Consider the following 25,768-nt stretch of genomic DNA (forward strand, 5'->3'; position numbering starts at 1 on the left):
ATCCTATACCATTCCATACTTTCTTTGAGCTTGATGGGATGAATACACATGATCATAGAAAGAATAAAAGAACAGAATAGAGTTGGAAGGGATGCCGGAAGTCCTCCAGTCCAACCCTCCATCCAAGCAAGAGACCCTATACCATTTCAGACAAACGGTTGTCCAGTCTCTTCTTAAAAACCTTGAAAACAGCTTCAGGCAGGTCATGGATATACAAATTTAAAAGAGCAGGTAATAGCACTGATCCTTGTGGTAGTCCATTATTCAACTTACAATACATGCTTCTATTGAATTCTGTGAAAACGTGAAATAACCTGTTAGTCAACATGTTGTCAGTCAAGGCAATGGTGTTATGACAAGTTATAACCTTGATTAGTTTGAGAAGTCCTTCTCTCCAGACAGAGGTCAAGAAAAACGGAGGTATTTTTCAGTATCTATGATAATATATTATCTGACCATAGTTTCCTCAATTCAGTTTTCTGGTTGACACAGACTAAGAACACAGACCTGGTTCAAACAACATACTAGTCTAAATCTGGCCTGACCAATTTGCAGTTGAAATCATACAGTCACAAAACAGTAGTGGTGATCTGAGAGCTTGTTGTGAACATATTAAAAGCTCAGAAATCAAATATATCATTTTATTGTTGAACCAGAGTTTATGGATATTTTAAAAACAACTTTATTAATTTTTTTTAAAAAAGACAAAATACAAAATAACAAAAAAGGGGAAAGGGGCTCAAAAGAGGAAAGTTTATGGGCATTTTTTACTAAAAAAGTAGCAATTTTATTCTTTGGAAATTAGATTAGATCTGATTCTAGACCATTGAAGGATGATCTTCCAACACTTGCTTTATACTCCCGCCCATTCGGACCAGAAAAAAGTGCAGAAGGGGCTGGATTCTTTATAAAACCGTAAAGCTGCCATATTTGATGGCATGTACCCGAACTGCTGAAGAACTGTGGGCCAACAACTAAATGTTGGCTTGCTTCTTTTTTAGTTCTATATTATACTGCCTCCTATATTCAGGAAGACCAGAATTACTGCAATTTTGAAACCAGGGAAGGATCCAAACCTTCCCCAAAGTTACAAGCCAATTGCTCTTCTCTGTGTCAGCTACAAACGTTTAGAAAAACTTGTGTCAAACAGAATAGTCCTAGCAATAGAAACTGTAATCCAAGTAGAACAAGCTGGATTTTGCCCAAAATGTGATTGTAGTGATCAACTAATTTCCTATCTGGAGAATGGATTCCAAAGGAAAATAAGTTTTTTTCTTATTTAAAATATTGGCAGGTCTAACCATTACATTAAGCCATTATTGTAGCCATGGTTGGTTGAATAAAACATTACAGGAAACTAGGTTCATACACTGTATCCTTTGAAGGAATATCTAATACTGTATTAATTTAGCTTGTATGAATCCACTCAGCATGGAATACAGACAATGTTTATGGTTTGCAAATCATATTTAATCATGTTTTCTCAAATCCAGTTTTCTAAGTTTGCAGGAGCATAAATCAAACACACAAGCTTACATGGTTAACTAATTTCTGATTCAGTGCATTGTGCAAACTAAGAGTTATTTTACCTTTAGTGATAAAGACAGTCAGAACTCTTAAATAGTTGTGTACTCTCCTTTTACTCCCTTCTTTCTCAAGATTAGATCTCATTTCCATCTCCTTCATTTATATTCCATGATTATTTTTTCCTGCAGTTCTCAGTTTTTAAAGCATGATCATTACTTGGGCTGAAAATCATATTATTAAATTGGATATCCTTCTTCTTTCAAATGTATTCTGGCAAATGTATTCTGTATCTTTTCAGTGACATTCTTTGGCATTTCCAAAATAAAGGCATGTGCATTTAACTAAATACCTCTGATTCCAGGAAAATGCTGCTTCTAAAAAGCTTACCCATTTATGTTCCTTGCCTGATCTCAACAAAATATTTTTTTCCTTAGCTGTTTGCTGCATTTGTCACACTAATTTTTATCATTTCCCTTTCATGTCTGGTAAGATAGGAGTATAAATTGGAGTAGAGCAACTAAGATGATCTAAGGCCTGGAGACTAAAACATGAACAGCCGCAGGACTTGGGTTTGGCTAGTCTAAAGAAAAGAATAGAGGTGACATGATAGCAGTATTCCAGTATTTGAGAGGCTGCCACAAAGAAGAGGAGTCAAATTATTCTCCAAAGCACCAGAGGGAAGGACAAGAAACAATGGTTGGAAACTGATCAAAGAGAGAAGCAACCTGGAATTAAGGAGAAACTTCCTAACAGTGAGGACAATTAACCAGTGGAACAGCTTGCCTTCAGAAATCGTGGATGCTCCATCACTGGAGGTTTTTAAGAAGAAACTGGACAGTCACTTGTCTGAGATAGTATAGGTCCTCCTGTTTGAGCAGGGGGCTGGACTTGAAGATCTCCAAGGTCCCTTCCAGATTCTATTCTATTCTATTCTATTCTATTCTATTCTATTCTATTCTATTCTATTCTATTCTATTCTCCTTAGGATAGGATGAAGAGACATGTTAAGAACAAGGATAAGTGAGGTGGAGCTTTGAGTACCAGTTCATTTGGGAACTTCGAGACCGCCTCCTGCCACAGATTACCTTCGAGACCGCCTCCTGCCACAGATTACCTCCCACCGACCTGTATGCTCCCACAGAGTGGGTCTCCTCGGGGTGCCGTCAGCCAGACAGTGCCGGCTGGCGACCCCAAGGGGTAGGGCCTTCTCTGTGGGAGCTCCCACCCTCTGGAACGAACTGCCCCCAGAGATCAGGGTGATCCCTGATCTCCCTTCCTTCCGCCGCGCCCTCAAGACGTGGTTGTTCCAGCTCGCGGGACTGGCCTAAGGNTAAATAAATAAATAAACTTGCTGTGAATTCCCACACTTTTCTGGGACTAACAGAACACCAGTTGGAAGGGACCTTGGAGGTCTTCTAGTTCAACCCCCTATCCAAGCAGGAGACCCTATACCATTTCAGACAAATGGCTGTCCAATCTCTTCTTAAAAACCTCCAGTGATGGAGCACCCATAATTTCTGGAGGCAAGCTGTTCCACTGGTTAATTGTTCTCATTGTCAGGAAATTTCTCCTTAGTTCTAGATTGGGTCTCTGCTTGATAAGTTTTCATCCAATGCTTCTCAGGTGCTTTGGAGAAAAGGTTGACCCCCCCTTCTTTGTGGCAGCCTCTCAAATATTGGAACACTGCTATCATGTCACCCTTAATCCTTCTTTATAACAGAGTGAGATATCAAATTTCTATGAATATCGACTATATCATTTTGGGTTGCAGATTAGGATTAAACATGTCTGAATGTTCTCCTTGAAGCTGTTTATCTTTGGGGAGCGGGTTTCTGGGATTTAAAAAGATCCAGATTTTACTAGGTTAGCTTCTTAGATGCCCGAAACTTTAAATGGATCAGTGTTTAACTACACAGTCAATTCGCTTCATACTGAATGGACACAACTCCAGTTAGAACCATATCAAGTGAGTCTGCATAAGGCATTGTTTAGGATTTAAAACATACGTAAACAACCATTTTTCCACCTTGTGCAGGAAGTACTGACACAAATTTTCTTATCAAAGGCTGTAATAGTGTAAAGGCAGCAGAGAGAAATAGACAGTGCTACATGGGAAATGAGAATGATGTGCCTGTTCCTGGAAAGTGTTATTTTAGCTATTGCTTCTCCAGCGTTTGAATCAATTCCTTGGCAAAGCTTTTCTCTTAATTACAGGAAGGAATGTCGAGAAGGTCCATAAATCCAGGCTTTTTACAGCCTGTCCTCCTTTCCCAGCACCTCAAAGCTGTTCAACTGCCTGTTGAACTGATAGAAGTCTGTGGAATGCAGTGCCTTCCTTCTCTCCCAGCCGCTGTCAAGACCAGACCTGGGGTGGGGGATTGGAAGCAACTTTTGCTTTGCCAATGGCTGTACTGTTGAAAATAAGCGCCGCTAAGCACTGTTGCCTTTGCTCTAGCATACTGACTTTCCAAATCAAGGCATTTTTAAAATTATAGAGTTACTTTCTGAGAGTCCTTCCATCTGCTGTTGATTAGATTATCTGGTTCACCTACTCATTAGTGGTTCATTGAGTGAGCCACAATAGTTTATTTCACCCATTGCACTAAAATGGAAACTATGATGTATCATAGCAATAGTTTCTATGGAAAACAGATCTGGGTTGCAAAAACCAGGATGGCCTAATGACGCAAATTCTGACTGTTTTCTGCAGTTTTGCAGCATGGATCTGTAAGCCCAACCATCAGACTACATATGGGGGTTGTACATTAGGCGATATCCTTTAATACAATATTTCATTGGGCATTGGGATATATTCTTTTTTCTCTCTCTATTCTTCTACATATTAAACCTGGAGCAAACAATCACATTGAAACTTAAGTCTGTTATATTAACTTGAAGGGTTTTTTTTAATGAGGAAAGATTCTTGCTGAGTCTGTTCTGTTCAAGTCAGAAAATAGAGCAACTTACACAATATTTTTTTCAATAAGTTCAAAAGTAACTGATTGGGATCAAATTTGTATGGAAATTTCAGCAGCCATTCAAAGACCTGCTTATTCTCTAAGACAGCAGAACTCAACCCTTGTAATAGGCCTGAAATAACTGTTTGGTGTTCCGTTTTTAGACCAGTGTCAAGATTCAGAAAGCCAGACCTTTTACCAGATTGGGGATTCATGGGAGAAGCATGCCCATGGAGTGAGATATCAGTGCTACTGTTATGGCCGGGGTATTGGAGAATGGCACTGCCAACCTTTGAATACAGGTAAGAATCCAAATCTATGAATGAGAGAGACCACATGACTTATTTTCACATGACTTATGGTATGCTTTCTGAGTACCTTATAATATGACTTTTAAATCACCATTTTAAGTAGAGAGAGAGAGAGAAATAAATTCAGAAGTCATTGAGTCAAACATAAAGATCCCATAATTACATCATTGACTGTGCTAATCAGATGTATGACTACTCCTTTAAAAATGTAATGTTACACAAAGTATAGAAAAGAAATAAGAAATAGTCAAAGAACTTGATGTTTCCACTGTGTCCATATAACAATCTATCCATTGCCCTGTGCTCTTTAAAATTCTCATGCTTTTGTTTGTGACGAACTCTACATATTTTCCTCTCTTCCCTTTCCTTTTGACATATTCACTCTACTTCAAATATTTGTTTTGCAGTTTGAGCCTCTTTCATTCTCCTTATGTGGCCCAACCAGCTCAATGTAACTTATTTGTACTGGTCACTCACTTTTGTACTTAGTCCACATTCAGTCAGCATTCTTGAATTAATTCTTGAATTAATTCAGCTTAATTTAATTAATCTTTCTTGATCATTTTTGCATGTATTTTTACACACTGATGCCTATTACACTGAACTATTATTTCTCTTCTGGCACATACAACTCTCATTTCTATTTAACAAAGTGGGCAGAAACAAACTCATATGCAATCATTTCCACTTCTTTCTACAAACATAACACCACATACTACTGATACTTTTTGGCATCATTTGCAAATTTCTCCATCCATTTCCCCATTTTTAGTAACTTGCGGTTTCTTATCAGACAACTGCTTTGACCTTTGAAACATTAATTTTCAGACCATTCTCCTTATTGCATCTAACATTTGCTGCAAATCCTTTAGGTTCTCAGCCAACAATAGCATAGCATCAGCAACATTACTTATATGTTTATCCATAAATATATTAAAAAAACAAGAGGACATCACACCTTCTTGTCTTACCTCCTGATCAATTTTGAATCATTGTTGAACTGTTCACACTTGCTTTACTTCCCTCCTATAGCAATCAACCTTTGACTTCATATTCACCCAGAATGTTCTGTAATTCAAACCTATCATATGCTTTCTCTGAATTAACAAATGTAAAATACATTCTGTTTTGCATATTTAATACGTTTCTCAGTGATCTGAAAAGTAAACTCAAATCTGTGTTGTACTTTCCTATTTTTGCTTGTTATCAAATCTCATACCTTTCAGTCAGAAATCTGCCAGACATCTTCCCAGGCACATTTAACAAGTCAATCCCCTGTAGTTTTTACATTCAATTTTGCTACCTTTCTGTTTGCAGAAAGAGGAACAGTAATGCCATTCTAATCCTCGGCTATAGATGCAATCTTCGTACACATAAGTCGCATAACCAGTCATTGAATAAACTTCACTCATAATTAACATGGCCTCCAGTTTCGTGCCTGCAGCCTCATCATTTTCAAAGATTTCCTCATCATTTATGACTCTTTTCATCAGATTTATCTTGGAGATTAACAAAGAATTCACTTAAGTTTTGCTTTTTGACATATTTTTATATTTCCCATACAAATATTTAAAATATTTTTTCTAAGCATTCCCTCACTTAGTCTCATTCCAAATCTTTCTACATTTATTCAGTTGTCTCTGTTGGAGGTACCTTGTTTTGAAGCCTTTTCACTCATTTTTAAAATACTGGCCTATCCTGCATTCAGAATTTCTCCTGACCTTTTATTCTGTCAGTCTTTCATCATAAACAATCAATCCTTTTTTGTATGTTTATAGTAATAAACATACTTAAGCATTTGAAAAAAAGCAGACTGTTTTTGAAGCAGTTGCTCAACAGTCACCACTCTAATTCATTCTTGGGTTGCCAAACAGCCCAATCAGTTTTTCTGTACTCTCCCATCTCATTCCCACCCATCCATTTTTGTCACCTAACAACAATTTTTTTTTGATCTTCAATACATTCATTCAGAATACTGAATTTTTCCCAGATCTCTGTAGTTGATCTTCCAATATTACCACTGACTGGAACTTAATATGCAACTAATCTAAAGGACATAATTCAATTTTTCAAGGCAAGAGCCTTTGAGTTCATCTGCAATTAGTAATTTGGCCATGATCTCATTATAAATGGGGCAGAGGAGGAAATAATGGATAATGTCCTCTGCTTGACCAACATCACAAGGACATAGGCATTGTTCAACAGGGACCTTACAGAATCTCCTTTCAAATAAAGCTAAGGGCATGGTCTATATTTTTTTTTCTTTTTTTTAATTATAAATTTTTTATTAATTTTTGTAATTGAACAGCAAATACCAATATGATGCATTTACATACACAAGCAAAAAAGATAATCCTACTCAATACATTTTCGGAGACGCTCGGCAGTCCCCACCTTGCCTCCACCCTCATTCACTTTCCTCTCCTTCCACCCCCTAGACCCACAACCTCTCCTCCTTCCTCCTTTCCACCTCCCTACATCCCATCTCCCTTCTTAACCATCTCATTGAGTGCAGTTTGGGGTACCAGCCGAGCATCTCCTCTTTTCAATACAATTCCATTATTTACCTATAATATTTAAATATATCAATTTTTATAATTTCCCCCTAATCCTCTTCCCCCCTCCCCCCCCGGACTTCCCAGAACTGAGTACAGGAATAATCACATAATAATCCAAGTTTAACCCAAACAACCCATTCATAATGTAAACAAGTATAAACTTACTGTAACTCTAATATACAATCAACTTAACTGTAAACTATATATATAAATTATATATAAAAATATTTATAAGTAACAATAATTAATCAGAAGCTATATGATAATTGTTCATTTCATATTTTCTCTGAATATAATCTATCCATCTTCTCCATACCAAAATGAATTTCTCTTGATACTGATCCTTCAGGTATGCGGATATTTTTGCCATTTCTGCAAAATATGAGACTTTCTGTCTCCAATCATCCATAGTCGGTAATATCTCCTTTTCCCAATGCTAAGGGCATGGTCTATAGATTCCTATTTTCATGAGCATCCAGAACAATCTAGTTGGTACTAATTCATACATTTTGAGAGATTTTAGATCTTTCATTTATTTCCCTGCAAATATTCATTAATTCCATTCCGCAAAGTCAGGCTATCTTCATTCTGTTTTATTACATCCTTCCATTTCTCTTAGTTATATAGAGACACAACTTACCAGCATACTTCTGTCTGTATCACACCTATTACAAAGTGAATATGTGCCAGCGATATATTCAAGTATGCATGCTGTTTTTGCTCTCATGTATTTAGTTCATACAAGGCTATTGAGAAATATAGAAAGATCAAGCAGAGGAAGTGCTATAGCAAGACAAGACTCTGCATGGAATGTACCATTGATAGCTGAGGTGGCAAACATTGGGAAATCCTATCAGTGACTGGAAAGGGCTGGACTAAAAGACAGCACCAAGGCACCAATCATAGCAGCCCAAGAACAGACACTAAGCACCAGATCCATAGAAGCAGGGATCTACCACAGTAGGTAGGATCCAAGATGCAGAGGCCTCAGACACAGTCCAACACATAGTGGCAGGGTGTAGGATACTGGCAGGAACAACATACACTGAGTGGCACAACTAAGTAGTTGCATTGTGTATAGGAACATCTGTACAGAGTATAGGCTAGACCCGTGGTGGCGAACCTATGCGCATGAATAGTGGGAACTGGAGAGGGCAGGAAAACCGAATCCAACAGCGCTCTTGCGAGAACAGCTACGAGAGCTGGGCGGGGAGAGGGGAACCTATAAAAGCAGGTTTTGATAGGAGTGCAGTGAGAGAGCGAGTGAGCGAGTGAGCGAGCAGATGGCCTTTGGAAGCGATGGTGGGCATGAGTTTGGAGAAGACAAGTAGGACGCGGTGTCCGTTGCGCTTTGCAGAAGGCTAGCGGAGGAAGGAAGACACATAAATTTGGACTTTGGAGAAAGAGGGAGAGAGAGAGAGAGAGAGGAAGGAAGAAGGAGGGGAGGGAGAAGGAAGGAAGGCCGGGCCCGCCAGTGCCACTAGGCAGATGCGCAGCCAGGCCTGCCCAGGTGACGCCGAAGCCAGCCAGCCCTTCTGCAGGAGCGTGGGGGAAGGGGAGAGAGCGGCTACCCCTGAACACCATGCCTGCCTCCCTTTGGGCTCCCTTGGCCTCTCCCCCCCTCCAGGCTGGGGCTGGTCAGATTCCCCCCATGGCAGCACTGCGCCTGTCCCCGGCCAGCCCTCCATCCTCCTCCTCCTGTGGGCGGACTGCGGCTTACCGAGCCGGGCAGCGCCTCTCCCCGCACACGTCCTCAGGTGGAGGAGCCAGGCAGCCATGGCTCTCGCTCCCCTCTGGCCTCCATCTGCCCGAGGCCCTTGCTCAGCGCGCCTGGCTGGCCAGCAACGGGCTGGAGAGCGCGGGATGGCGGCAGTTGCCCCGGGATGAGGGGTAAGCGGGGTGGGCGCTCCCAATGTTTATAGGGGAAGAAACCACGTGGAGTCTCCGTGCCCAGCCCTGGCATGGCACAGAAAGCGAGGCAGCAGCCCCACGCGCATTCCCATGCGCGAGTGTGCCCCTGCCCTGCCAGGCAAGTGGAGCCATAGCAGCTGCCCACCTGCGCTCTTCTGCTGTAGATGCTGTGGCTCTGCTTGCCTGGCAGGGCGGAGCGCGCTTATGCCAGGCAAGCAGAGCCGCAGCATCTGCGGCAGAAGAGCGCAGGTGGGCAGCAGAAGGCATGAGGAGCCCCAATCCCAGCACAGACCCTCCCCACTCTCCTTCCCCCCCTCAGAAGAGCTGCGGGGCTCAGGAGCCTCCCCCCATGCCCTCCAACCCCCACAGGAAAGAAAACCATCGCGAGAAACTCTTCTGTTTTAACTTTTTTTCCTTGTCGCTTTTTAGAGTTTTCATCCTGCTTTCGTGAGATGGCAGCATTTGGGAAGGGGTGTAGCTGCCCCCTTCCCCCCCAAGTCACCAGCTGAGCAAGACGCCCTGCCCACTGCCCCACCTGCCAGAGACCCCTTGGATCTCCCCCAATCCTGCCCACCCCCCACACGCATCCCTCCCCAGGAGCAACACCGAGCTGGCCATGCCCATCCTGGCCACGCCCACCCAGTTTGCCATGTCCACTGTAGCCACGCCCACCCAGCGGGCCATGCCCACCCGGCACCCGGCGATACATAAGTGGGTTTTGGGTTGCAGTTTGGGCACTTCGCCACCACTGGGCTAGACCATTCTAAGTTTAGATGGGAGGTCCCAGAGAAGGTTGTGGAAATACAGAGGGCTAAGAATCTGAGGGACTTACAAATCCGGATGGACAGACAAATACTGGGCAGTCAACCAGATAATGTAATAGATAAAGACTAGAAGATAGCAGTAGTGATAAATGTAGCTGTGCCAAGTGACAGCAACATCAGGAAGAAGTTATGAGAAACTGGAGAAATACTAGAACCTGAAGGAGGAACTGGAGAGAATGTGAAAAGTAAAGGTTGAAATGATCTCAGTAGTGGTAGGAGTACTTGGGGCTATGATTCCTAAGCTGGGAGAGTGGCTCCAACAGATCCCTGGAATGACATCAGAGCTCTTGGTCCAAAAGGTTGTAATGCTAGGAACAGCTAGCAAAATTCTGAAACTCCCAGGCCTCTGGTAGAGGGCTTGAGATTGAAGAAGACACAAACCACCCAAAAGGATGAGAAGGGATTTTTAAAAATTTTATATACACATATACATACATATATCCATCCAGATTTACTTATTAAGATAGGTGGCTACAGAAATCAAACAAACCAATAAATAAAATATGTATAGTAAAACCTTGGTTTATGACTTTGTGTTGAGTAAGCCCAGGAAATGATAATGTATTCAATTAATCCTGGTAAAACAAGATATGGTAATGCAAGATATGGTATCCATTATTGCCTCTGTAGCTGAAGTTTTAGTGACATGAGTTTCCAGTGCATACTCAAATCTTACCACAAGCAGACCTTTCTTTATTTCAGCTTTTCCAAGTTGATGCATAAACACTTTTCAGTAAGGAAAAATAAAAGGCAGTACTTTGGCTTGAAGAAGTAATATAGGGGAAAAGTTAGCTTTCTGATTTTTTTCCTTCTGTAGCTCTAGTGCAGGGGTGTCAAACTGCCGACCCACGGGCTGGTTTCATCATACCGAAGCCGCGCCCACCCCATTGCCAGCAATGCAAAAAGAGTTGCGATATGTTGCGACACGTCAGGTGACATGGCGAGTTTGACACCCGTCTCTAGTGCTTCCTAAAGTAACAAGATGTGATTTAGAGTTGGGTGATCTTTATTTCTTATAAAACTATGGCAGATCTATGAAATGTTACAGATTCAAATTCCATGGAACTTACCTGAAAAAGTAGGTGCTATCTTTATATCAATAATGATGCTGTTGAAGATCCTCCTTTAGCCATTGCACTCAGTGCCCTCTTTTCTTGCTTTTAGGAAAGAAGCCCTCTAAAGCCAGTTGTTTTTTGTTTGGATGAATACTAGTTGATTTTGATTGTTTGTAATCAAGTTTTAAATTATTTTTAATTCATTTTTAGTTACAATAATTTACTCTATTTGACAAGTAAATGTCCTCATTTGGTTTGGAATAATATTTATGAAGGTTTGCAAATGTAAAAAAGATTCCTCTTGCCCTCAAAGAGCAAGGACATCTCATCCCTCACCCAAGCAGATACCATTTTTATATTTTAAGCACTTTTATTGTAAGAAGGGAGGGTAAGTCACTTCAGCATCCTACTGGATGAGAGTGGCGTCTAAGTACCAGTAAGCACCTAGAACAGCAAGTTTAAAATAGTGAAGTATAGGGGATGAGGGAGTTAAGCAGCGTGGTTTTGCATCTGTGCTGAAATATTATATGTGCAGCCACATATAACGTTGTGTTGAGATGAATAGTACATTCTGGTGAATGTTGAAGTGAAACACTAAAATCAAACTCTTAGATTCCTTCCATTGGCTTTTGAAATGAGCTCCAGGAAGTCTTAACCAACTGTTAAAATAAACGTTTAATGAAGTTATGTGAAATATGTGTACTCTCAGAGTGTTGGTGAATGCCTTACATATACCTTGTTCAATGAAAAATATATATACATAATCAAATAACTGAGTGTTGCTTTGGGAGTTGGAATACTTTTGAAATGGGCGTTGTTTTTATGGAAACTTTTTAAACATTCCACAGGTATTTGTGTTAATGCACTTATCCAAACCAATACATAAAATGGGGAACGTTTTTAAAAGGAAGAGTTTAATTGCTAAAATAAGAGATGTTTTTGCAGAGTAAGTTGTTTGGTGATGTGCTATGGGAATTTCTGCCTTATTCACAAAATTCTGTAGGCTCATTCAGTAATTAAATTAATCAGCATCTAACTGGAAAATTCATGCAGATGGTTATAAAAAGTAAATAAACTAAAAACACGAGCTGGGGATTTAGTGACCTTGACTACTTTTGAGTGATGTCAGCTAATCAGTAAAGCTGTTGAACTGCAGAGTAAGCAGACTCGTTTTAATTAAGCGTGTAATTATATTATGGTACTTTGTATCATGAAAACCCAGGAAATTAAGCTAATTGATCAAACTATGATTGTTAATAGAGTTCACATTAGAATTCCATGGAATCTGGCTATGTCCAGCCTTTGAGGACCCTATTCTTGCTGAAAATAAAAAGATAACATGAAAACAAAATAAGAGCTCCTAAAAAGGGAGAGAAAGCAATATTTTTTAGAAAAAATAATTTTAAAAAGCAAATGGCCACATTTGAATTCTTTTGAGAAGAAGGCTAAATGGTCATCCTCTCTGTCACTCTGCCCCACTGCCTTGGGGAGGGTATGAGAATCCCTGATTACAAGAGTCTTATTTTGTTCTTTGTCTTTTAGCTTATTGTAACCCACCCTGGCCGTAAAAATGCTATAAACAAATCAGTAGACCAGAGATAATCTATGGTGTAAACACAGAAGTTTATATTCTACAGCCAATGGCAACTAGGATGGGGCTTTTAGATTGAAAAAAACAATGGAAGTGAGGAGTTTGATTGGGGCTTTCCTTCTCAAGCTTCTACTTTTCACTTCCTTCCTTTCCCACTTATGGGGGAGTATTTATTCCCAGTTCTTAAGGTTGCATGTGAGGGAGTGATTTTGGTGGGAATTGCAATGAAGCATCACTTCACTGTGAAAAACCTTAGGTTTCCCGCATGCATATAATATGAAAGAGATTCAGCCTCATTTTTTCACCTGGATTTAAGGAACATAAAATAGAAACCCAGAAAGCTTTCAAGAATAAATAAATAATGGAATAAATTTGGTCTGTTGGTTAAGGCAGAGGTCCCCAACCTTTCTGGGTTGGCGGCCCAGAGTGAAAGGGAGGGGGATGTGTCCTTATGCGCTCATGCAAATGGGGCTGCGCTCACTCACGCAACGCTGGCTGTGACGCTAGTGCCCACATGATGCTGGTAGCAACGCTAGCTCTAGCAGGGGTGAGTGTGCGCACACACATGAGTGTACTGGTCAGCCAGTCACTCGGCCCAGTTGTGGGCCGCGGCCCACAGGTTGGGGACTCCTGGATTAAGGCACCAGGATAGAATGAGAAAGATTGTGAGTTCTATTCCCATGTTAGCCATGAAAGCCAGCTGGGTGACTTTAGATCAGTCACTGTATCTCAGCCAAACTCACCTCACAGAGTGGTTGTTGTGGGGGGAAACAAGAGGAGGAAGGTATGTTGAATTGAGTTGAGATGTAAAAATCATAAAGATGGGATCCAAATAAATAAATAAATACATTACAGAAAGATGCACAAATAAGTCTACAGTATTTCCAGATACAGAAAAGTGCTACCATCTCACCATCCCTTGATTTTTTATAATCCAAATCTATAAGCCCCAATGCCAGAAAAGCTCTGTTTTGATGATTAATTTATAAAAAACACAGTACCTTTGAAAAGCATTTACTTGTGTGTCCTTATGTGGTAGCAGCTCTCAACTGGGCGCCAGTTCTTAGTATTTTTACTCAAGTACAGCTTCCCTCCTACCTATAGAGCCTTAGTTTTAAACAAATATTAGTACATAGTTTAAGTAAACACCTGTTTTCCTTTCATCCTACTTTCCTGTCAGTTGTCTAGGGCAGGGCTTTTCAACCTTTTCATAGATTGTACCACTTTTAGGACATGACAATATTCAAGTACCACCGGTGCTTAGCAAGGTGTCAAAAACTTGATGACTAAAAGGGGGGGGCGGCTTTTTGGCTTTTATTGATTTGTTATAGAAATGGCTAGTTTATACCATTATGGAAAAATAAAAAGTTGAGGTTCGATGTTAATGCTTCATTCTACTGCAATAGAGGAAGTCGGGAGTCAGTGTCTTTTCTTTCTCCTTTCTCCCCCTCACTTTTTTTCCCTTCTTCCTCCCCACTGTATCCTACTATTTGCTTTTGTATCTTTGTATTTTATTATATAATCTAATAAAATGTTACAAACCATAAAAAAAGGAAAAAAGTATCGGTTTTACTCCTGCTTTTATATCTTCTCTCCCCTCTCCTCCTTTTATATCCTCTCTTCTCTCCCTCTTCCTTCTTTTATATCTCCTCCCTCTCCCTTCTATATCCTCTCCTCTCTCCCCCCCTTCCTCCTTTCCTCTTCTGGGTGCGCTGGAAGCGCTGATCAGCTGGAGTTGCGTGCGCTGATCCTGGGCTCTCAGCAGAGCCCCAGCAACACCGCAGCTCCAGCTGAATCTTCGCCCGAAGACTGTGTGTGGCTGCCGCTGCTTCAACTCATCCATTTTTACACTTGTTTTTACAGTGCTTTTCAATCCGTCATACGCCTACTACCTGCCAGGTGCCGAAGTACCACCAGTGGTACACGTGCCACAGGTTGAAAAGCCCTGGTCTAGGGGACCAGTTCCTAAAACAAAAAAGAAAATATAGAGTCCTAATTTTTGATGCCTAGACTCATTGATAGGAAAGAAGATACACCTTTTATTTGCACCCCTCCCTTAATCAGTTTGGCTACAGATCTCATTGCAAAGGTAACTAAAACTGAAACATTTTGTGAAAAATTGTTCATGAAAATATAATAATAATAATAATAATAATAATAATAATAATAATAATAATAATAATAATAATAATAATAATAATAAAGTTGGAAGGGACCTTGGAGGTCATCTAGTCCAACCCCCTGCTCAGGCAGGAAACCCTATACCATTTCAGACAAATGGCTGTCCAGTCTCTTCTTAAAATCTCCCAGTGTTGGAGCATTCACCGCTTCTGGAGGCAGGTTGTTCCATTGGTTAATTGTTCTAACTGTCAGGAAGTTTCTCCTTAGTTCTAGGTTGCTTCTCTCCTTGATTAGTTTCCATCCGTTGCTTAATAATAATGTAGCCAAAATTGGAAGGACTATTAAGAGGTAGCAAACAGACTTTAATAAGGATAATCTTAAATTTTAGGTTCCCCTGGTCATCCTGTTCAGGTGATTATCACAGACGTTCCAATTCAGCCTGATTCTCATCCTATCCAGTGGATTGCACCTGAGTCCTCTCACATTTCCAATTATATTCTTCGCTGGAAACCGGTAAGTCTTTTTGTCATATACTGATCAACATTTTCTTCATTCATACATTCAGAATTTCTTACAGATTTATAATTACAATTCAACTAGATCATAAAAAAAGATTTTATTTCTAAGTTTAGATTTATGTTAATACTTGGCAGTGCTTTGTAACTTGGCTAAGGACATACTCTGTGTGCTGCAAGAAATTGAGCAGTGTGTCAGGATTGATAGATAGATGCCTTAAAACAAACACCGCTTTTTCTGGACTTGTGTGTGTTCTCTTTAGAAGTTTGCTTCTTGAAGCAGGTAACAGGATTTATAAAGCACAGCCTACATTATTTATAGTGGTGACACAGTGGCTCAGTGGCTTAATGACGCTGGAATTGCCGGCCAGGGTGTGAAACAAGGTGAGCTCCCATTGCTCGCTCCCCGGGTCCTCTCCCCGAGCAGTTCAAAAGCATGCAATATTGCAAGTAGATAAATGGGTACCACTTTGGTGGGAAAAACTAATTGCGTTCATGTGAGCGGAGAGTGGAAGCTGGCGCTCTGAACCTGGCTGGATACAAGGCAATGTAACCTGAGACAAAGTGAGATTGGCAGAGATACCTGGAAGAGCCAGCAAACTGAGCGAGCATCGTTAGTCAGCTTGGTGTAAGTTAGTTCGCCCCCTGCGGTGTGCCAAGGATAGGCACGCAAATGTCAAATAGAATGAACTAGCAATCTAGGCTGTCAGAACTACATGGTGTCTAGCATTTGTAGATTTCCCTGACATTGTATGCAATAAAATAAAATAAAATACATAATTTATTTTAAACAAAGCCATTTGGCTGGAATAGTAATAGATGCTGTGTTTAATTGCATCAGGATTGGGTATTGTGTTTATCTTCCCTTCTTTCCCTCTGGATTTTTAATATTTTGATATTTGAGCTGTGCATATTTTTTATCTTAGAGCATATCTCTTCCTTTTCTTTTTTGTTTTTCTTTTGATCAAATTGTGCATTGTATTCTAACTGAGAAATTATCAGATTTCAACTATTGTCACATTTGCCATCCTTTACATGAGTATAAATTCATTTTATTCATTTCCTCATTTTTGACTTAATGAATGTGTGAATGAATTCTTAATTGGCTTTTCATTGGGTGGTTTAATAAGCTCTATTTCAGTCACATTCCTGTATTATTTTAGGATAGAAGAATGCTTGTCTGCAGTCAGATTTTAGGGCTGTTTCAGTTCTCCCAGGATTCAGTTGAAAGCTTTCCTGCACAAGTTTGTTATCTCTGGCCAAACTCTCTGTTACTCATCTTTGTGAGATACCAACAACTTGTCCTTCTTCCAAATAACTCACATTGCAGTCCCAGAAATCCATTTCTCCCCTTCCACTGCAATTCACGTAGAGTTTGAAGACAAAAATTAGTATTTGCTCTGTGTTTTTGCAGATGATTTTTGTTCTTTTCAAAACATTATTGCTAAAATAATCTGATAGAAATTAAAGCCAGTAGCAATAACCATAGTAGAAAGAAAATTGCAGAATTCTGTTACTGAGTATTCTCATGCTGATATCCATTATGTTTAATTCCATTAGAAAAATTCTGGAGTGCAATGGAAAGAAGCTAAAATTCCAGGCTATTTAAATTCCTACACAATCTCAGGTCTGAAACCTGGTGTCCTTTATGAGGGACAGCTTATAAGTGTGCAGCATTATGGTCAGAGAGAAATCACCCGTTTTGAATTCACTACCTCTAGTACAACAGCTATTTCATGTAAGTGTTCTGATTTGTCTTTATTGCATTTTATTACCCTGGACTGTTTATTTGCATTACAGGTAGTACTCGACTTACAACTACAATTGAACCCAAAATTCCTATTGCTAAGTGAGACAGTTGTTAAGGGAGCTTTGCCCCATTTTATGTCTTTTCTTGCCACAGTTTTTAAGTGAATCACTGCAGTTGTTAGTGACACAGTTGTTAAGTGAATCTGGCTTCCCCATTGACTTTGCTTGTCAGAAGATCGCAAAAGATGATCATATAACCCCAATACACTCAACTAGCATAAATATGAGTCAGTTGCCAAGCATCTGAATTTTGATCTCATGACCATGGGAATGCTGCAACATCGTAAATATGAAAAATGGTCATGTCACTTTTTCAGTGTCATTATAACTTTGGGTTGTAAGTTGAGGACTACCTTTTATATTGTTTCAACTGTCTATGTTAATGTAAACACTGAAGTTTACACAATTATGGAAGTATAGAAGTAAAACGTAATACATAAATAAACAAATAAATAAGATTTTGAAAGTGAATATTAACCTGCAGGGCAAAGCAATGTACCTTTGTTACATCTTTTAACTCTGTTTAGTTTCTATTCCTTCTGGCTCTAAGACAGAATGAAGACATAATTTACTGCTTTTGTAATTATGTTGCTGGCTTCTGGCACTTTCTCTGTGTTGCTGTTTTCAATCAAGATTACTCTTGTCTTGAAACTAAAATATAAATTCTGCTATTCTAAATGGAGTGCTAATAGCTGTAGGAGTTGTCTTAACCTCCATTGCCCTTAATAATTCTCCATTACCTCCCTCTTCCTAAAGAACGTGATTCAGTTAAAATTTCTTATTATGGATGATATAGACATGTGTCATTGATACTAATGCTGAATTAATGCCAATATTAAAGTACTACCTATAGCAGCAGTAGTAATGAGGATAAATCTGCATTCATTTTTAGCTTACATAGTGTTTTTTCACAATATATTATCAGCTGAGTATCTGTCCCCACATTTGCAGATATTAATTACTTTTTTTGTGGCTGAAAGTCAGACTTGCCTGTCATATATGGTTACTATTTTCTGCCCATCCAATCATGGATGGAAATACCTCTCTGTTTTTGAACGTGTTATTTATTTTTTACTATCAGTTTAACTGTACAGTTTATTTTATCAGTTAAAAAGTTATAGGAATTGTACTTAATTTTTTCATGAACAGAAACAGAATCAAAGAGTCAAGTCTCCATAAAAAATACTGCCATTTTATACTTTGATCTTTACTTTGCAGCTAGTCATGTGGCGGGAGAAACAACAGCCCTTCCCTCTGTCGTCTCTATTTCTGAATCTGTCACAGAAATCACAGCTAATAGCTTTGTAGTCTCTTGGGTTTCTGCCTCAGACACTGTGTCAGGATTTCGTGTGGAATATGAACTGAGTGAAGATGGTGATGAACCTAAATATCTTGGTAAGAAGATACCCAATCTAATGAATCACAGAATCAGATGGCATAAATAAAGTTAATCTCTCATATCCTTATCTTGTATAACTAGCCTGGATAGTATCTGCTATTCAGACTCCAAACCCCATAAGCCTGAATCTGAAAGTTCATAGAACTTCTTGAATGTATATTCAAATACATTTATAGTCTGCAGTCAGGCAAATCTCTATTGAAAATTTCCTTCAAAAGCAGTGCTTCAGAATATGTAAATCCACAATCAATGCATCTCTTTCTTAATCATTAAAAGGGTTTTGGTGCTCATGTATCGCAATGGTTAGAATGCAGTACTGTAGTACTGCCCACAGCCTAGAATTCGATTCTGATGGGGCTCAAGGTTGACTCAGTCTTCTGTCCTTCCGAGATTGGTAAAATGAGGACCCAGATTGTTGGGGGCAATATGCTTGGAGAGTGTTGTAAAGCATTGTGGAGTGGTATAGAAACCTAAGTGCTATTGCTATTGTTATGTGTCTACTTTCAAAGATACTCCATGGATGTAATGGAAGCAGTCACCCACGTCTGACAAAATATACAATATAACACATTCCCCAAAGAAGTCTCAATATCATAACCCAGGGAAAAGAATAATTAAAGTGAGTCCATACAGTTTCATCAAAATTGATCTGGAGCTGCGTTCTCAATCACCTTACATAAGAATGGAACAGTACAAACTGCACTATAATTAGAGAAATCTGGAACAAGGGAGAGCTTATTTAAATAGAATCCTTTTAATTATTTAAGAAAGTAGAAATATGTTGCATGTCCAAAGAGACATTAATCAATCTCTCTTTACTATGGGGCAACTGTCCAGTGTAATTAGCCAGAAGAGTCAAAGGTTGAAAAACAGGCAGTAGCCCTTCTTCCACTTCCTGAGATATACTGGCTGCAAGTAATGCATACAATAAGTTCAGAAAGGTGCAGTTGTCAAATTTATCTCCCTATGACTGGCTCCAACATTGTAACCCTGTCCATGGCACATATGGCACATCTTACAACAAGAGTTGATATCAATATTTGATAAAGCCTACAAATGAAAGCATCTCTTTCCTGTTTATCTCCTGATGCCCATACATAAAGATCAACTGCTTGGCTTCCCCAAGGGAAAGCCCCCTTCAGGATTGCCCCTTGAAGCACCACATCCCTTTACATGTGGGCAATAAAGGGGCTTCAGCTGGACAATCTTGGGCAGTAGCTACTTTCAGAATTTCTCTCAATGGTTATCCAAAATAAGACATTCTGAAGAAATTCATATGAACTTACGGAAGTATGAAATCTTGTGAGATAAAAAAGGAAAATTCTAATTCCATTCAATTTTCTTTTACTGTAAGTTTATTAATTGAATGAAATTTGTATTCATTTTCACTAAAGAATGTAACCTATGCCCTACTATTTTTTCTTTTTCTAAAGATCTTCCAAACACAGTCAGTTCGGTTAGCATTCCTAACTTGCTTCCGGGTCGTAGCTACATTATCAAAGTCTATCAAATTTCAGAGGAAGGAGAGCAAAATCTAATTCTTTCAACAACACAGACAACAGGTATGTTTGTTCACAGGCTATCAGACAGGGACAGATGGATGTGGGCATTTTCTCTCTGAAAGCTGGTCAATCAAATTTCTTAATTATTATGTCTTTACACAGCACCTGATGCTCCTCCTGATCATCTTGTAGAAAATGTTGATGATACGTCAATTCTTGTCAGCTGGAGCAGACCAGAAGCTCCAATCACAGGTCTGAATCACAGCCTATATCTGTTTCAGAACTTGGGGGGCCTGGGTGGATTTCTTCCATTTGTAAGAGGAAAGTGTGTTAAGCATATCTGACAGCCAAAGAAAATTGTACACCTGAAGGTGGACTGGCCTTAACTGTCTGTCTGGTTGAAACGGGACAATTTAGAATTTGATTTATAAAGCGGCCTTTTTCTTGTTTATAAATTATACTTGATGTAGACTCACTATATCCCCAAACTATGATTTACCAAAAAAGGATGGTCTGATGGGTAGTTTAGCATATGGACGAACACCAAATCTGTTTTGACTGTGCTGTGGGCTGACTCCATGTTTTTGCTATACAAGGTTACCGGATTGTTTATACTCCTTCGGTGGAAGGTAGCAGTACAGAACTCAATCTCCCTGAATCTGCAACATCTGTGACACTCAGTGACTTGATGCCTGGTGTTCAGTACAATATCAGTATTTATGCTGTGGAAGAGAACCAGGAAAGCACTCCTATTTTCATTCAGCAGAAAACTACAGGAGTGCCAAGGGCAGGTATTAATGTATTTCTGTAATTTTGTGATTTTTTTTGGTATGTTCTCTTTTTTCCTTCTTGGATTCCAGAATTGTTCTCTTGAAGGCAGTATTTATTTATTGCATATATCTATTTCAGCGGCTCCCAACCTTTTCTATACCCTGCACTCCGAAAACGCTTCTGATATATTCTTGCACCACTTACAAAAGTTCGAAATAACGGCAACAAATTATGCATATACACTATAATTTTGACAACCCAAGTTTTCGCACCCCCTGGAATATCATCTCGCACTCCTGGTTAGGAACCCCTGATCTATTTATTCATTTTATTTAACAAATTTATATAGTTGCCCATTTGCAAAAAGTGACTCTTGACAATGTGCGATGATCTAATAAGACACATATTTAAAAATAAGCCTTATTAAATATATAAAACAACCTATAATTAAAAATACAAACTACTAGGCACAGGGGAAAGTAATTATAAAGAATGATGGAGTCATCTTAAAAAGGCTACATACATTACAAGAACAGATTGTTTATTTTTCCTAGTGTTTTCCCGCAAATGCAAAGTCCACTCTTTTCAGATCAATTGAGTGTTTATCCATTTGGTTGCAACAGGGACTGTCTGACTGACTTGTTATCTGAGCCTGACTTTGTGGGCTGAGAGAGAGAATGACTGTCTCAAGGTCACCCAGCCAGCCAGCTTTCCTGCCTAAGGCGGGACTAGAACTCACAGTCTCCTGTTTGTAGCCTGTGCCTTAACCACTAAAACAAACTGGCTTTCAAGAATTAAAATTGAATTATAGTAATTATAGTAATAATTTCTAGTTTTTGATACAGCAAATGTTTGCTTTTCTAGTTTTGAGTGATTCAAAAAATGAGATATATTTGCTTCTACTTTTTATCTGATAGTCAATCTTGGAGAATAGAACTATGTAAAGGACACTTAAGTTTTCCACTGTTTTATTTTATATCACTGTCTGCATCTCAGTGACAAAGATTTCTTGGCAAGATAGAAAGCTATAGGCTGGATTTGTCGTCAGAAAGAGCACTTTTCATGGACTGTCTCTATGGGATTTCAAGGAACATTGAAAAAAGAATCAGCGGCAGTTTTTGCTGAGAGATTAATTTTGAAGTGGGACAGAAAGAGGAGGGTAGTTGTGATGATGCATTGTCAAAGTTTTTGTTTTCCAGCATATAGTCTTACCATTCATTAAACATTTTATCTTGTACATTTATTTGGCTAGATGAGATTCATCCTCCACAGCAACTTCAATTTCTGGAAGTTGCCAGTGACAAAATCACCATCATGTGGAGCCCCCCTGACAGTGCAGTGATTGGCTATCGTGTGGAGGTTATTCCAGTTAACCGCCCTGGGGAACATGGTCAGAGACTACCCGTTAGCAGATATACATTTGCTGAGGTCACCGAACTTTTGCCTGGAACAACATACATTTTCAAGATCTACGCTATAGGACAAAACACAGAAAGTGAACCATTAACTGGAGAACAAACAACAAGTAAGTCTGTTTCCTCTAATTCAGTGTATCGATTTCCCACAAATTCACCCTGTCAGAAATTCCATCATTTCACAAAGCCTGTAATAAAAAAATTAGGATGAATCCATTGGCTTTGCTAGGCAGCAAGAGGTCTACAATCCTGTAGCTCAAGCCTTCCCCTCAGCAAACCTTTTCTAAAGGAGTCAGCAAGAAGAGGGGGATGAATTTCCAAGCATTTCCAGCATCTAAGCAGCTATATCAGGGCACTTTTTTGTTTTTATACAATGCACAAGTCTAGAAGGTGGGTCGGAAGCTCCAGGAAAGTAATGGCACTCCTCAGAGTGGTAACAGATAGAAGTAAACGAGATATCTACAACTGCTATGTAAGCCTCTTAAGCCTTTGTAAGCTTTCAGTTAATTCTCCTTGGTGGGCACTGAACCATGCATCAGTCCATTTCTACCCATTCGCACAATATCCTATAACCAAGGTAGTCTAAGCTGGTCTTATGAAAATTGCATTTTGACAACTTGGCATACAGTTTAAACTTCAAAAGTTTTTTCAGCACTTGTCACACTAATTTCACGTGTTCCTCCATTGTCTCAGAATAGATGAGGATATCATCGAGATACACTAGGACCCCTTGGTATAGATACTCATGTAGTATATTACTTCGAACTGGTAGCATCCCAGCAGGCATTTAAATACAGTTTTCTATTCATTGCCTTCCTTGATTCTTACCTGGTAATATGCCTCTCTCAGATCAAACTTCATGAATATCTTCCCCTTTGCCAAGTGGCCCACATGTCTTTCATAAGGGGGAGGGAGTACATATTTTCCACGCACACACTGTTTATCCCACAAAAATCCACACATAATCTTAGAGACCCATCTTTCTTTTCTTTAAACAGCACATGGGCTGCCACCCAAGACTTAGCGGCTTGGATGAAACCCCTGGCTAGGTTCTTGTCAATGTATTCCCTTAGCTCTTCCATTTCTCTAGAGTACGTTTTAGGCTTAGGGTAGGGTCCTGGTAGGGTCTCGATTGCACAGTCCGTGGGGTGATGGGAGGATAGGGTGTCACATTCCCTTTTACTGAACACCTCTGCTAGGTCCCAGTATTTCTCTGGGATGGGCTGTGTCTTCGGCAACTGCTTGGATGCCGCTCTCATGCGCTCACTCCCTTTCCCCTTATCTCCATGCTGCTTAGGCGCTTTCTTTGGGGGGGGGGCTCGTTCCCACCATCACCACATGCCTCACATCTTTCCCCCAGTGCACAGCAGGGTTTCACTTGGACAGCTAGGATAACCCCAGTATCATAGCCTCTGCCATCTTTGGGGCCACCACGAACCGAATAGTTTCTTTGTAGTTCCCCAGCCTTAGATGCACTGGCTCAGTTAAGTAGGAAGCGGGTAGCCCACCCACCAGGGAGCTGTTGACTTGCTCGAACTTCATGAGGTGGTACAGCTTCCTCACTCGCAATCCTAGGTTTCGTACTGTTTGTAAGCTAAGCATCGGGTACGAAGTCTCAGCTTCCCTGCCAGTCTCCGAAATTCACAAATGTACTCCATCACCAGCCTGCTCCCTTGTTTGATGGTGCAGATTTCGGACCTGCATGTCATCTCCAAACCTGGCTCTGAGCTTCCTTAGGAAGGTGTCAGTTTCTCCCAACTTGGGATCTCCTTCATTGTGGAGGGCCGTCACCCACTCTGCTGCTTCTCCCCCAAGATTTGCCACGATGGCATTCACATAGTTCGCGTTGTCGACTTATGCCAGCCTGTATCGATCCATGTGTACCCACACCTGGTTCAAGAAGAACGCTAATTTCTCAGGACTCCCATCAAATGTGGCCTTGATGGCAGGAGCTCCAGGACCCCCGGAATGGCCCAATATCCCTGCAGCCACCCCACTCTGTGAGGGAAAGGCCATGACTGGGTGCCAGCAGCCACTGGCTGTGGCAGTTGTTGGCCAGCAATTCCACAGGGTTGGGCTGCCACCCGCTGGGATCCAAGAGCTCCCTGCCCTGGACTGGGCCAGGCTGGGGGCTGGTGATCCGCAGGGGGCTAGCCGTTCCTTTGGTTGCAGCGGCCTCTGTCCTTTGTTGAGGTTGCAGTAACGGAGCCGGGATGGTTGCCGAAGGTTGGCTGGACACTATTCTGGAAGGCTTCTCCTTCCTCCATGTTGGCTCCATTCCCTGCACCTCCAATCCACTGAACTTCTGCAGCTGTTCGATGGGCTACAGTAAGCCGCCAGATACCGCCATTCTATCAGTTCTTCCCATTCCACTGCTTTCTTTCCTGTCCGTCTAAATTCCTGGGTGAACGTCCGTCTAAATTCCTGGGAGATCAGAGGGAATTCAACCTCAGTCGCCTTTGGCATGACAGCCCACCACAGCTCTACTCCTGTCTGCCAGAAGCCCCTTGCTGTTCTGGTCTCCTCCTGCACTGCTGGTTTCCAGGTCTTCTCCACTCGCTCCTTCAGGCAGGTCACCATTGTCTGGGTACCGGAGTCCACTTATCCTGTGTTCGGGGTCTCCTTCACCACTCCCATCCCAGACTTAGCTGCCTGATCTCCCTTACGTTTCACCCCGGCCATCTTCCCCTGAGTCTTCATAGCTCTTCCAGAGGCAACCGGACAGGCTGTAGGAATTCAGGACACCTGAGTTATAATTGTTTTGGTTCAGAGCTGGTTTAATGACGAGGTTCTGACTAACGAACCCAACCAAGTAAGTACTGACGAGACGATCCAATATCTTTATGTAAAACTTCATTGAGTACATCATTTCGGCACAATTAAAAGCAAAACCAGCACTGGTTATTTCCCCGTGCAAACCGCTACAATTAAAACACACAATTTCCCCTCCCCCTATTAGTACATTTCACATTGTCCAATCAAGTGTCAAAAGTTTGTTACGAGAAAGTGTCTCTGTGAATTGATAAACACCTGCTGAAATGTCCTTGGTTCACACAGTCAAATTTCTTGTTGTCTGGAGTCTGGATTGCATTTTCCCCCCTCCCCTCCCCCTAGTACGTTGGCAAGCTAAGAAGCAGTAAGGGTGGCAACATTGTGTGCGCGCTTCAAGCTTGACACCTCAACTCTCTCCCTTGTCTCCATTTGTCTTGAAGGAGAAGGGAGGAAAGTCAATGTAGAGTATGGTCTATCTTTGCATGCCTGATTCTTTGTGGCAAGAAAGGAGAAAAGTATGTACACATGTACATGCGTTTGTCCTCCCTCCCTTCCTTGAAATAAGAAATCTTTTTTACTGTTCTTCCATTTCCACTCCCAGCCTACCTCTTCCTCCTCTTTGTTTCTGGTCTTTTGAATGTTCTTATCTTCTTCTTTTTTTTTATTGAAAATTTTTAAAAGTTTTATAATATAACTCCCCACCTCCCTCAAACCCCACCCTTTCCCACCC

At 40.5% G+C, this 25,768-nt stretch overlaps 1 protein-coding gene across 1 annotated transcript in view; it reads left to right on the top strand.

Moving 5' to 3' along the window:
* The window catches only part of FN1 (fibronectin 1), a 124,494-nt gene that overhangs the window by 31,111 nt on the left and 67,615 nt on the right, over positions 1 to 25,768 (top strand). The window contains exons 13-20 of the mRNA XM_029285178.1: positions 4,649 to 4,786; positions 15,244 to 15,368; positions 16,931 to 17,108; positions 18,398 to 18,574; positions 20,012 to 20,140; positions 20,243 to 20,332; positions 20,677 to 20,871; positions 22,104 to 22,376. Coding sequence (XP_029141011.1) covers positions 4,649 to 4,786; positions 15,244 to 15,368; positions 16,931 to 17,108; positions 18,398 to 18,574; positions 20,012 to 20,140; positions 20,243 to 20,332; positions 20,677 to 20,871; positions 22,104 to 22,376 — 1,305 coding nt within the window. The remainder of the gene's footprint in view (positions 1 to 4,648; positions 4,787 to 15,243; positions 15,369 to 16,930; positions 17,109 to 18,397; positions 18,575 to 20,011; positions 20,141 to 20,242; positions 20,333 to 20,676; positions 20,872 to 22,103; positions 22,377 to 25,768) is intronic.

This window comes from Protobothrops mucrosquamatus, unplaced genomic scaffold (assembly GCF_001527695.2).
Source record: "Protobothrops mucrosquamatus isolate PMUCROS unplaced genomic scaffold, P.Mucros_1.0 scaffold1377, whole genome shotgun sequence".
Classification (NCBI taxonomy): domain Eukaryota; kingdom Metazoa; phylum Chordata; class Lepidosauria; order Squamata; family Viperidae; genus Protobothrops; species Protobothrops mucrosquamatus.